The sequence below is a fragment of the Clarias gariepinus genome, chromosome 8 (assembly GCF_024256425.1).
Source record: "Clarias gariepinus isolate MV-2021 ecotype Netherlands chromosome 8, CGAR_prim_01v2, whole genome shotgun sequence".
NCBI lineage: Eukaryota > Metazoa > Chordata > Actinopteri > Siluriformes > Clariidae > Clarias > Clarias gariepinus.
Genome location: NC_071107.1, coordinates 22,102,481 through 22,116,834, shown reverse-complemented (window position 1 = coordinate 22,116,834; position 14,354 = coordinate 22,102,481). Strand labels below are relative to the sequence as shown.

The following is a 14,354-nucleotide window of genomic DNA, read 5'->3' as shown; positions in this document are numbered from 1 at the left end:
GCAGTATTTGGAGTTGTAAACCAGTGTCTATTTGTTTTTTATGCTTTATTTGTATGAACTTAATTTGCGCACATTGTCCTTGTGTTGTATTAAACTAGTCTTAATGATCTTTTTTCAATACCAACCATGTAATCAGCAAAGTGTGAATGTGTAGAAGGTCTTGCTGCTAATGTTCAAAGCTTTAACTACACACAGTTACAGGCTCGATTTTCCCTCTCTGAAACACTGAATCTGCAGCTCATAAAAACTGTATGGAGCGGATCTGCAGATGGTAGGAGGAAGGATGGAGGACGACTTGATTTCAAAGAGCATGCTTTAGTTTGTATTGTCCTTCAAACAATGCTCAAATTCAAACAAAACGATTCAGGAGCTATTCAGCACTATGTCGCTGATCAGCGATGGTAGAGTCGCTAAGCTTCTGATCAGAAGGGCATCAGTAAACCCCAGGAATCACAAAGATGCCATTGTTGGTCCCCTGAGAAAAGGCCCTTACCAGTGCTTCAGGAGCAGAAAGGGTTGTCATGGCTAGAAATGCACTCTGCGTATCTAAGCTTGCTCTGAAGCTGGGCGCAAAGAGAAAAGTTTGGAAATCAACTTGCGTATTTGATAAGCGCTGTCTTTTTGCTATCTGCCTTTTAATGTTTTGTTTAGTCAGACAGATTGACTTTTAGAAGTATTGCCACTTTTGACTTAATCCTGAGACTTATCCTTGTGGTACTGGGTCACTGGTTGAGGTTTCTACTGGATATGCTGGCTTGTGCAGGGCAATAAGAGAACATTTTGTCATAGTATGCATTTCTGTTCATATTTTTTTAGTTTTTGTTTTTTTCACCCTGTTTTTTAGTCGTGGTCAATACACATATGTCTGATCTCATCAAGTGACTAGTACCAGCTAGGGAGAGCAGTAGGAAAATAATTCCTTCCTTCCTTCATTCCCTCCTCACTTCCTACTGCTCTCGTAACATCGGCACATCACCGAGTACTCGTAGCAAAATATTTAAATAGAATTTGTACTGCTCGAATTTAAAATGTCAGATGAACAAGTTTATTTAAAACCGCATTCCATCCTACTGTAAGTGATTATTTGCCAGACAGAATCATGATATTTTCAACTTGAGTGCATTTGACCGTTGATTTATCTAAAGCTCATACTTGTATATTACGTATAGCTTATTTTTAAAATAAAAAAAGTTTGACTGTTTATTTCTGGTTATCATGCGCAGTGTTAATTTAGTGTCACTGTAAACTGGGAAAAACTCAGATTTGGGAATAATATCCCATATTGACTTTGTCATGATGGACGTGCTCCCCATTTACTTTTTCGAGAATAACGAATTTACTGCCAAAATAGTAAGTGCCATCATTTGTAGGAAATAGTAGTTTGCCCTGGTTACAAATTTGTACAAGTACATGACATCGAAGCCTTTTGCATACCATAATAAAAAAAAAAACTTGTACACATAAACTGCTTGGCCAAAATGTTGCACAATCTAAAATTGTATTTAATCTTATTAGGCTTTGTTTTTGGCCAGTTCATGTCTGAAAATAATTTCTTATGCTCCCAGATCCACACTTTCACAATTTGAGTGCTTTAAATGGCCGTGCCACCAGAGCGGAAAAAACTCCATTATTACTGGTCATTCAGTACTTTCAGGTCGTCAGCTGATTTCATTTTATTGTCACGGGATGTTGCTGATCCTGGACCTGACCAACCGAAGCAACCCCAGATCATACCGTAACACGGTCTCCACAGGCTTGTACAGTGGGGATTATGATGAGTGCATCGTTACATACGCTTTCCTTCTTACCGTACCAGTCACTCTGAAACAGGGACAATCTGACCTCATCAGACCACATTTCCATTGCTTCAAAACTTTTTAGCAAGTTTTTTTTTTTCTTTTTGATCCCACTTACTTTGGACGTATTGTGTGTATGTGGAAATTCTGTTAATGTCACTATTAAACATAGCTGTAAGTTTTTGCCGTTAATGTTTAACAGTGTAACTTCATCAAACCTTCAAGTGATGGCCCATATTTTTTTCCTGAGCCACATTTCTTCCACAAAGTTGGCAAAGTTAAGATCACTTCAGGTTTTAACAATGCATCGGACCGTTCTTACGTAGTTATATTGTGTATTGTGCAGATAAAATCACCCGTCCCTAGTAAAGACTTGCTGGTAGGCCTGAATGGTAGATCAATATTGTGCTAGATGATATCATTATACACTTTTATGAGATATTTTAGACTTCATGACATATTTATATTTAGATGATTTAATATCCAATTTGCCTAAAAGTGCTTTATGTAATGTCCAAAACTATCATTTTAAATTTAAAATGATAATTTATGTTTTTCTAGCTTCTTTTTAAACATAAATATTTTGCAGGAAAAATGAATAAATTCATTAAATTAATAAATTATTAGGTAAGCCTGTACATTATATTGCATGTAGTTTAGTAAAAATATGTCCTTCAATGAGAAACAAAGTCCAGATGCTTGGGTTTGTCTTTTTTAGTTTTTTTTTTTTTTTCTGTGTGTATTTGTAAGCGGTGTAAGCCAGTGCGATATTGTATGTGGCACACACTTCTACACAAATTCCTCACTGAGCTGTGCATTTTTCCAAATTCATTAGTCCCCTACAAACCTCCAGCTCAGATTATCACGCATTAAAAATGACTTCACTATAAAAAAATGACGTCTGATCCTAATACAGTAGAGTAAAATTGAATACAGATCTGAGTGATTATTTGATTAACAGTTCATATGTGCATAAAAAAAATTAAACGTACATAGATAGATGTCTGTGGTTTTAACACTGTATATGAATCCGAAACGGAGAAGCCAGTCTATTGTGCTTTAGTTCCTAGGAATCAACACCCGCAGGCCTTTCCCGAGACATGGAACAGCTTAACTGGGGGATGGTGTTCTCCTGGGACCGTTTCAGCGATGCACAGGCTGGCTGACTGGCAAGCAGGAGTCTAACCCAGAAACCCTAGAGACCTGCGCGTACTATACCACAAAAGCAAATATAATAGAGCAGTGCGTTGTGTCCAGCGTCTGCGAGATGATTATGATCATCACGGTTTAGAAAGTGCAGCCGCGCAAAGATCAGTCAAACAGACGGTAGTGGAGGGAACGGAAAGACCACTAATTTCCCTCGTGTGAGCCTCAACAGAGATGATCAACAACCCGGGCAGTGCCGTGCTCCCAGACAACAAGCGGATCACGTTTTTATTTATTTAAACATGTTTTTTTTATGTTACGACTAGATGTACCCGCACAGCTTGTGGGTGTATCTAATTTCTAGAAAAGAACATTCTTCTTAAAAATGTGTAAAGCCCAGAGAGAAAATGAATAAATATGAATGTCGGGACCCGGTTAATAATCACATCTCTGTTAATCATTAACTCGTGCTGAATAAGGAACAGCAAGGTTGTACACGAGCGGTTTTGTGCAGGTGCTGGCTGCCCACTTGTACGGCTTTACTCCAGAACACGCAGTACACTGGTGTACACAGTGTGTGTAGGATTTCAAGCTCCTGAGCTTTGCTTACTCCGTGTTCCTTTTCTTTGTTCAGGCTCTGCTAGAAAAACTTGGGACTCTGTGAGAGTGTGTGTGGCATCAAACACAGGACATTGTGTGCGGAATTGAGGCTGCTGGTTGTTTATTTATTTATTTATTTATTTATTTAGTTTAAGTCCCAGAAGAAACTGCTAGTGAGAAATCTATTTTCCTTGAGGTATCAGATGATACAGATGTAATGTATTGGCTAAAAAATGTTTTTATTCGGTTATGTATTAAAATAAAGATCACTTCTTATGACTGTAATAAATAATAGTAAATCATTACCCTTTTTAGATTTTTTAAAAATGTTATTTTAAACACATTAATATGTGTGTGCACGCACACACATGATCTATGCTGATCCAAGTACGTAGCTCAGCTTGACCTGATTGAGTGTATTTTTGGACTAGTGGCAATTCCTGGGAGACCTTTTGTAGAAGTAACACTTGAGGTGCCCTATCTGACACACACACACGCACACGTGCACACACACTTTGCTGTTACAGCTCTCTCTCTCCTGCCTGCCTGGCTGGCACAAACCATGGCAGACGTCTAGCTCCAGCTGCCTACTGCTTAGCAACAGCCAACCACAAGCCTCAAGCTTGAGAACTTGTTAGCCAATTAGAAAGCTGGAAGAAGAAAGTGCTCAGAATTTGAGTTGGGTGCAGAGAAAGAGGGAGAGAGTGAGTGAGAGAGAGTAAGAGGTGCAGAAAACGAGACCATGTGCATGTTTTATTATTTATATGTCCGCAATGCAAATAAATTGATAGCGATGCGGTAGGATGTGATATTGCTCTGGTGCGGTAATAAATTTACAGACATCACATACTGAATGGCAGCATGCCACACGAGCCTATTTTATTTAGTAAGTTGTTTCTTTTATAACCGACAGCTTCTTTTGTGGTAATGGTTCTAGAAAGTGGGTGATTCTGTGAGAAGTCTGTGATGCATCACTAGAGGATGTGAATGTTTGTTTTATTTCCCCACTTATTATTAAAGTGATGGAAATAATGAAACTGTAATAGCTCAAAAAAAAATAATAATAATAAACTTATCGATAATGCTAGATTTACACTCTAAAAACTGCTGTGCTAAAAAAACAACCCAACCATAACCCAGCCGCTGGGTCACTATTGGACCGAACACGCGCTGGGTTGTTTTGACCCAAGTGCTGGGTTTAACCATTTATCCCAGAATTCTGGGTTGCTTATCTGACCCAACCAGTGGGTTTAATTGACACTCTAGCTGGGTTAAATGTTAAAGTGCTGGGTTATTTTATTTGACCCAACCAGTGGATAAAATTAACACTCTTGCTGGGTTGACACATTCCATTAGATTTTTTTTTTCCAAAAAAAAAAAAAAAAAAAAAAATGCAAAATGTACCCTACTTCATATAATGTAATTAGATTGTCACAGAATAAGAAAATGTGAATAACTAAATTTTGACAAAAATGTCAGAAAAAAATCATATAATCCTACGGTGACCATTTGTTAAATATAAAATAAATGTAACATAAATACTCTGTAAAACAATAAAAACAAGAGGCCCCTGTAAATCTGATTAAAAAATTTTTTTTTTTGCATTTAATCAAAATTAAACACTTTTTATACAGAAATCTTCAATACAAATCTTATAATGCCCACACGACATCAAACATTCCCCATCTGAATATTTTAACTATTAGTTATTTACCTATTACTATCTTATTTCCTTCAAAATGACAAACAAAAACAATAAAACTTTTTTAAATTAACTATGGGGTGAAAAAACTTGTCCTCAGAAATGTAACAGATGAGTACTTGTTTCCGTCAATCTACAACATTCTGGAGAAACTCCCATGTGTGAAGACACTGCTTTGTGTAGTTAACATCAAAGATAAAAAAAACCCCTTTAAAACCAACATCAACGGCCTCCATCAATGGGAAAGGTCTGTTAGGTTCCTCTAGTCTCATCCCCAATTCACAAAACATGGAACAATGCTCCAGTCATCTCCATATTTTGCAGATATCATTCCCATCATGTTGGTCCTCATCTGTAGCTTACACACCATTACTTAGTGTTGCAATAAAACTAATATTTCTGTCAAGCATTTTTGTTAAGGACGTACAGCTACATATGTATTTAATGCAAAAGTTTTTTTCTCTTGGCAATACACAAAAATACATAATGTGAACATGAATTTAGTGCATATTTCTGATAAATACCTCACTATTTAACGTGTGAGGGATAACGGGATACGACGCTCCATCTAGATTTAATACAAGAACGCTCCCTTTTTCAATGTTTTAAATAGATGCTATCGTCAATAACCGATGGAGGTTTTGAGCTGTACACACGTACACTACTGTTTAAAAGTTTGAGGTCACTTTCTAAGTCCATGATCGTTCCTGATTTTTATTTTTTTCTACATTTGTAGAGGAATGCTGAAGGCGTCCAAAAAATGCATTAATCTCCTTTGAACAGTTAATGGTGAGATGTGTCTGCTACTTATGCTCTGTAAAGACGCCTCTAATCTGAGGTGCTGTTAATTGGTCATTTTTCAGGCTGATAACTCTAAAGGAACTTCTCGTCTGCAGCAGAGGTAGGTTTTGGTCTCGCCCTCCTGGGATGGCCTTCATGAGAGCCAGTTTCATTATGGTGCTGGACGGATTTTGCAAATGCACTTGACAATACTGTTCTTGCAAGAACTATTACAGAAAGGCTGACCTCTGTGTCTTAAAATAACAACTAACTGTTGTTTTTCTTGTTGTTACGTAATTACCATATGTGTTATTTTATAGTTTTGAAATTCTCAGTATTGTTGTAGAAAATAAATCACTTAACAAAAACAAAGAAATTTGTAAGTGACCCCAAACTTTTGAACGGTAGTGTACATTCTCGCTTAAACAACTCTTAAAACTATACTTTGTGACACAATAACAGTAATATTTCAAACATTTTGCAGGCTGCTGTTTGGAGAAACCAGAGAATGAAAAAATAAACCAGTTGTTGGGTCAAAATAACCCAATCAGGTGTTCATTTGTATATGACCCACTACATTTCATTTGACCCAACATACAGTAGAGCAACCCAACAATGTGTTTAAAGTACCCGAAATAACCCAGAATTTTGACCCAGCATGAACAACCCAACAATGTGTTTACAAAAACAACCCAGCATTTTTTAGAGTGCAGGGACGACTGAAGCCACGTGACTTCAGTATATGGTGACAATACTCTCGTAGACATTTAAAGACTGAAGCTCTGGTGTTTGAGTACTGGTACTCAAACACTATTGTTTGGTATTGTTGGTAAAAGAAATCTAGTGCTGAAAGATTCCGTGCAATTAAAGTGAAAGGAGTCCCTGGCTGGGTGTAAATCCTGAGCAACACAGGACTTCTCTCAGCTTTACCAGTGTGGTGGATTTGTATTGCACACGGAGTTAACACTGCTCATGACGGCAATTTGAACTTCTTTCGGAAATCCACACATCTAAAGTGTTGCTCCTTTAGTTTTTTTTTCCTCGCACAGTAGTAATATTTTGCTCATTTAAAAGAGCTGTAATAAAGATGTTAATCTGCACCTAGGCTGTACCTGAGTCACAGAAACAGTCACAGACTGTGTTATATAAGTGTGTTAATTCTACTCGAGTGTTCCGATTCATTATTTTCCCTCGTTTCTGTGAGCTTGCTCCGTGCCAGCGTTCCTCACTCACACTACTCCAGGAGTTTGTTTTGCTATTCAGGAGCTTCATCAGAGCCTGTAGAATATATAACATGTGTTCAAAGTTCTCTTATTTGTTTATTGATCATTTCATAAGCACTACTTGAGACATCTTGCGGAGGACCCGCCCTGCTGCAGTGCTGCAGTGGGTGGAGAGCATGAGAAAGGTGGGGAGAAGGGGATGAGAAAATGGGGAGAGACGGTCTGGGGCAGATCTTAAAACCTGTGAAAAAAAAAAAAAAAAAAAAAGAAAAGACATCGCGATGGAAAGTTGCGAGCGCTAGGACCCAGAGCTCTCTCTCCTACGTTGAGGTTTCTTACTGCTTAGCAACAACAAATCAGCTGCCCAGATCAAGGCCAAGCCTTGACCAATGAGAGGAGCAGAGCGGCATGGCATGGAGTTTTGATTTCAGCGCCTGTGAGTTTTGACACACAGAGAGAGAGAGAGAGAGAAGCAGGGATGAGTGAAACGACATGATGATCATGATTGGGGTTGATCGATGAGGAGAAAGTTGATGATGGCTTTGAAAGTTTTCCATTATTATGTCCTTTTGTAGCTCATTACAGGAGTACAACAGAAATAAAACTTTGTAACACGATTTAAAAATGCTCTCATTATATTGTATATTGGGGCGTGTGTCCGAGTACTGACGACCACATGGTCAGGTTAATGAGATTGCGTGTGTGTGTATGCGCGTCTTGCAGATGGTGAGAACTCCCAGTATGGGTGTGGTTTAGTGTTTGTACGTGACCTGAACTTCAACAAGAGGAGCTGTGTTTGGACGCGTATCAGCTGCACATTCTAATCAATACATGCAGTAAAACTTGATGAGCACAAAATCTCATTTATTTTTACACAACCACGTCTGACAGCCGAGTACTTGATGCGATCAGCAGCATTACTGATGCTCTTTGGCTTTTGGTTTTATCTGTATTGCCTAACACATCTACAGTATATTTTCAATTTAGTCACATCCCGAATCAAGCTTAGCTCTTACTCTTTGATGCACCAAAGCCACGTGAATGGATACAGTGTTTATCTTTTAAACATCCTCTGGATAATATAGGTCAAGGCATAATATTTACATGACCTCTGAGAAAGAAGCAGTGTAGTGTACGGATGCAACACTACCTGTTTGAATAGTTTTGGGTTCTGTGCTCTATGTACTTTTGCGTCTGTTAGGTTTCCTTGCGGTCTGAGAGATCTTTAGGATTCTGTGCCCCAAATTTTGATGCACCCACTTCATCTCTCTGGAGACGTCTGAACCGTGCTGCGGCTCTGCAGGGGTGTGGCTTTACATCCACAACTTCCCCACGTGCTCCCACTGCTGCTGGATGTTCATTCTGCTCCGTGTGTGTCTGTGTCTTGTGTGTGGGTGTGTGTGTGGTACTTGACAACTCGCAGTGGGACGGCAGTTGCCGCTCGCTGTTGCATGGTTACAGTGAGCGCTCTCTATTCATTGGCTGTTCTTTTTCCTGACTCTGCGTTCTGATTGGACATCCTGTTACGCAGGCAGGTCAGGATTGGTTGTTCAGCAGGAGAGCACATCAGCGATTGGTTTAAACACCTCAGATACTGTGTGAGTTTGGGCAGCTGGGTTTTTTGCTTTGGTAAGGTCTCTTTTTGTCAGGGGTGTGAGTGAGTGTGTGTGAGTGTGGGGTCCTCCTGAAAGTGTTTGGGTTTGAGAAGCCCTATGATATTATTAGAGGAATGATGAATACTCGAGGATCAGAAGGCAAAGAGCACATTCTGTGAGTTTAAAAATGTAAAGGCGATTATGACTTCTGTTTTTTTTAAGCACATGACTTCTCACTGCTTATAAACCTTTCAAGATGTTGAATTCAGGTTTGGCAGGTGTCTATTGGAATTTAAAAAAATGTATTTGATTTTTTTTTTTTGGTTTGGTTAGAAAACTTAAGCATTGCCTTTAAAAAGTTAGTCGAAAGTTTGTAACTTTTTTCTGTTAAAAATTCACATAATTAAAAACTCTTGTATTTGTTCCTCTTTTTCCTTTTTCTGTAAAATATTATTCAATTCTATAAGAATCTTCTTCCCTTTCCTTGAATCTTTCCTCTTTTTATTTTCCTTTTTCCCCATTCGTTTTATATTTTCCCATTTCCTCTTTTTTATTTTTTATGTATTTTCCTTTTTATTTAAAATGATTTTTTTCATTTCTTCTTTCCTTTTTTTTCTTTTTTCTTGTTTTCTGTTTTTAACTCTCTCTCTCTCTCTCTCCCGCACTCACGTGCGTGCTAAGAAACTCTGTGACACTCAATCACTGAAGGGTGTAGCCAGTGCAGCGTCTTCATTCATCCCACCAACACCCACTGCTTAGCAACAACCAATCAGTCCAAATATTTTTGGAGGGCACTGCCAGCCAATCAGGAGTGATGAGCTGAAGCGTTTTACACTCTTGCATCCCATTGGAAGAGGAGATAAAACAAACAGTCTTAGCCTGCAGTATTAGAGAGGACTAAACCACAGGAAGCCAGGTGCCGTTATCGTCGGACTCTTTGCCGCGGAGTGTAACTCTCTCTCCGAGTGGATTTCAAAGCCCTCCTCCCTTCTCCCCCTCAAACTCTCCCTGCACCATGATGAACATTTTCTGTTTACTCTTCCCTTACACTTACAAGCAGATGTTGTGAGTTTAAAATGTTATGTCAGATGATGTATGGTGGTGTATGAGGTGAATTTAGAGTTTTGTTTTCTGGACAAATCATTTGTCTCATTTCAACTTGAAGTTTTCCTGAGAGGAACACGAACACGAGGCACTGTCCTTTTTCATAGATTCAACAGAATCTTTATCCAAATGACTGAAAAAGGAAAGAAAATAATAGTTCAGTGTTATTGAAAATTCATTGTTTATTACACTAAATCATAATTAGCTGTTTCGTTTCAGAAACCCATTATTTCTCCTGTTTTTATCATCAATGTTTTAAAAGCTAAAGAAGGTGCATCAAAGTGAAATGAATTGGACAGATTTACAACAGTTGTTCATTTTAAATGTTCATAATTTATCAGAGACGTTCAAGTCAAACTGGGACTTTTGGATTTTTTTTTCAATTAAATTTTATTTATATAGCCCTTTTAACAATGGTCATTACCGCAAAGCAGCTTCTCAAAATGTCAAGAAAATTTATGAAAGTGTGTATGAGTGAGAAAAAATATGTTTAGATAATAATGAGATTGTGAGATTGTCCCTGATGAGCAAGCAGAGGGCGACGGTGGCAAGAAAAACCTCCCCATTATCATTTGGGTAATAACGGATAACAGGAATTATATAACGACATGATGCGTGTTAGGCTGCTGGAAGGTCAGTATCACAGAAGTTGTCCGAGTTATCATGGAGTTCAGTTCAGTACAGTGCAGGTGCAGATGACCGAGGGGGACGTCTGGATGACTAGCAGCAGCATGTGTAGATCCAAACCATCATGATGCGGAATCCAGCTGGAAGTGGTCCTTCTCTGGATGCCTTACGATCTTCGTCTCTGCCCACTGGAGCTGGCACAATTTCCAGTTGCCTCGGGAGGAGTAGAAAAAGGAAAAACAGGTGGAAAAGAATTAGCGTAGATGCCGTCCAGGATATTAGCAGCACTAGATAGGATTGCATTTAGATATACTGGAATACCAGGTTATGGAATGAATTATGCATATGCCAGATTAAAGAGGTGTGTCTTGAGTCAACTTTTAAACTGGTAGACTGTGTCTGAACCCCGAACACAGTCTGGAAGGCTATTCCAAAGCTTAAAGGCTAAATATGAGAACACCCTACCCCCTTTTGTAGATTTGAAGAATAAAGAATTACAGTTATGAGAGTAAAAACACCCTTTATTTCTCTATATAATAATCTTCTCTACACTAATGCAGTTATCTCAGTGTTTCAGTACTGCCTGGATTTAACCAAGGTAGAAAGTTTTCTCAGTACAAACAATGGCCTCCCAGGAAATCCTACAGTGACCCAAACATGTAGTAACTTTTAATGGAGCAAGGTCAGGACTGTACAGGGGATGTGGCAACAACTCCTAGCAGAGTTTCTGTAATGTGCAGGTAGTTTTGGTGAATGAATGATTGTCTGTACAGTTACCGCAGACAGATACAAATAGACAGATAGAATCTCTTTCGCCAAGCTAATTATAAGTTATCTGTAAATTAGCTAAAGGATCAGGCATTACTCTCTGAATGTTTGGGGAAACTGCAGTGGGGATTCAAATGTTGTACTGCGGTTAAGTCACCGTCCTTTAGTTGAATTCTTTTTTAAACACCTTCATTCATACGAAACTTCATCACGAATCCCGGTTTGACTCAAACGCCACTTGTAAAATCACAAAACAGGATAGTTATTTATTATAAAGCTGTGTTGTCATAAGTCCACAGAAGAGAATGTTTTTTGTTTTTTTTTTTGTCTCTGACAGAAGCTTGGTGATCATCAGCACTCTGGATGGCCGGATTGCGGCTCTGGATCCTTTCAATCAGGGACGCAAGCAGTGGGACTTGGACGTGGGCTCCGGCTGCCTGCTGTCATCCAGCCTCAGCAAACCTGAGGTATGAGCACAGCAGCATGCAATTGTTGTGTAGATGCTTCCAAATTGACACTTATGGGTGAACGATATGACGGAAATATCATAACACGATACGCTGTGTGCATCATGAGCGTTCATAAACTGTAGTTTAGTGTTTTAAAAAAAAAAAAAAACTGTTCCATGATGCGTCTTTTAATGTTTACAAAAGTGCTTTGGTTTTAATATGTATTTATATTTAAAAAAAGTTTTAACACTTGATAATGGGGAAAAAATTGTTTTTTAACAAGATTAACAAAAAAAAATAGTTTGCGATAAACACTGCAATTATTAGGCATCAGTAATGAAGTGTATTCTTACAAAATATATGTAAGCAACTCCCACATAAATGTTTTAAAAGTTATTCTTCTTTTACCTGTGTCTAAACAGAAAAGCGTTTAATAGGACAAAAAGGTGAATGTCTGTGTGTGTGTGTGTGGGATGTTTGCAACCAAGCAAAAACCCAAGTGTCCCAGAGTTTGGGTCTGAGACGTGCAGAACAATATTCACTAGAGATTGACAAGGAGCTTGCAGAAAGATCTTTTTTTGGCAGCTTTACACCAGATTGTGTGTGTGTACACACTTCTGCACACGCAGGGCAGAGAAGCTATGTGACTTTTAACAGTTTATTCTGCTGGGAGCTTTTTTGTGTGTCCGTGTGTGCACTTGGTGCTCATAAAAATGTGTTTACACAGATGTTTGCTTGTGTTGTGTGTTTAGAATTCTTTTTGCCAGGTCGGTATATTTTTGCGAGGCTTTTGGAGTTCATCTCCTCTCTCTGTCTCTGTCTCTCTCTATCTCTCTCTCTCCAACTGCTTTGGCGGTAACCTCAAAAGCCTGGCTGCTGTGGAAAGAGCCTTACCATTGGCTCGACGCTTCTACCCCCACCTCTTTCCCCCTCCGGGTATCACTCAGGCAGCCGCTCTGATTGGCCGAGGCAGTCTGCTCGGTGATTAGAGCGGCCTGTGCCCGTCTGATTGGCCCTCTCCATGGTGCAGGAACGGAGTACTCACCTATAGCATGCTGTGGCACCAGGAGAGACGAGCAGTAAACAGAGCTGTCTGCACAATCATGCTGTCACAACAAGCGCGAGCAGGAGAAGTGATGGGGCAGAGAGAGAGAGAGAGAGAGAGAGAGGGAGGGAGAGGGGCTAGGGAGATAAAGTGGAGAGTTAAGCAGCGAGGGGGGTGGATGGATGGAGGAATGCCACAGCGTTGTGGTGTGAGTCATGCTGAGAGGATTTTAGGATGAGATAATGCCTTATGTGTGAGATGATGTCATCCACCCTGCATGCGCATGCACACCCACTCAGTGTGCACACATCCTGGCCTTTATACTTTTAATTATTAATTTTCTTAATTATAATATCTCTATGATGGTTATCACTATTGTGTAGTATTGCAAATTAAATGATTATTTCGACACATATTGGGATTTAAACTAAGATATATAAGTACTAAATGTACAATGTCATTATCTAGGCTATCAAATAATGAATAAAAAATATTAAGGCACAAATAATCTAAGATATTTGTCAATGCATATTTATCACCCCAATAGTATGAGCAACTACCTAAATGATTAACTCCACATAAATCCCTGACTATGCGTATATTACCTGTAACAATTTGCAGCCTTTTGCAGGTAAATAATAGCAAATGTCCATATTGTGATTAGTTTTTTTTATAATAATAATAATAATTATAATAATAATAATAATAATAATAATGTGTATTGTTCAATATCTAAACTACCATAAACATGGCTAAAGGTTTGTAGACACTTAATCACCAAACAGGTGCCAAGTTGTAAGCACACCATTTTATCACACATCTTTGTGTGCTCTAGCAATTTTCCTTCACTTCAACTGAGGGGCCACAAATGTTCCAGCCTGACCATGTCCTCGTGGACAGAATGAGGTTCATGGAGACGTGGTTTGCCACAAAAGAGTGAAGGAACCTGAGCGTCCTGCACAGATCTGCAGCCCAGATCTCCTGATCTGTCATCAGTGCCTGACCTCACCAATGTTCTTGTGGCTGAAGGAGCTCAGGTCTCCAAAGTAACACTCCAAAATCTAGTGGAAATCCCTCCTAGAAGGGTGGAGGTAATTATAACAGCAAAGGAGGACTAAATCTAGAATGGGATGTTCTAAAAGCATGAGTATAATGCTGTAGTTACTTTTTACCCTGTAGTTGAAGAACAATCTGCTTAGTGAATATAAAGTTATTCTCGGTTTGTATTGATTAATGAAACGATACAGGAATACACACATCTCCCAAGAATGCTTTTTCATACTGAAACTAGCGCACAAACATTTTACTGGCTCGAAAAAAGCAGCAATGCCTGTGTTTATCAGCAGTCAGGAACTGGACAATTTCTGCAACTCCAAGTGTAGCCTAAGCACGTCACTACTGCCCAGATGTGTCCGTGCATGCACCATAGTTTGAATGAAAACACAAAGAAACACGTGCACTGCGTTACAGGTTGCTTCCCTTGATGACTCAGCCTTGGTTCAAGAAATCACCACGACAG

The 14,354-nt window shown here is 39.0% G+C and overlaps 1 protein-coding gene across 1 annotated transcript in view; it reads left to right on the top strand.

The window, feature by feature from the left end:
* Positions 1-14,354, top strand: part of eif2ak3 (eukaryotic translation initiation factor 2-alpha kinase 3) — a 34,070-nt gene that overhangs the window by 3,912 nt on the left and 15,804 nt on the right. The window contains exon 2 of the mRNA XM_053502700.1: positions 11,679-11,808. Within this exon, the coding sequence (XP_053358675.1) occupies positions 11,679-11,808 (130 nt within the window). The remainder of the gene's footprint in view (positions 1-11,678; positions 11,809-14,354) is intronic.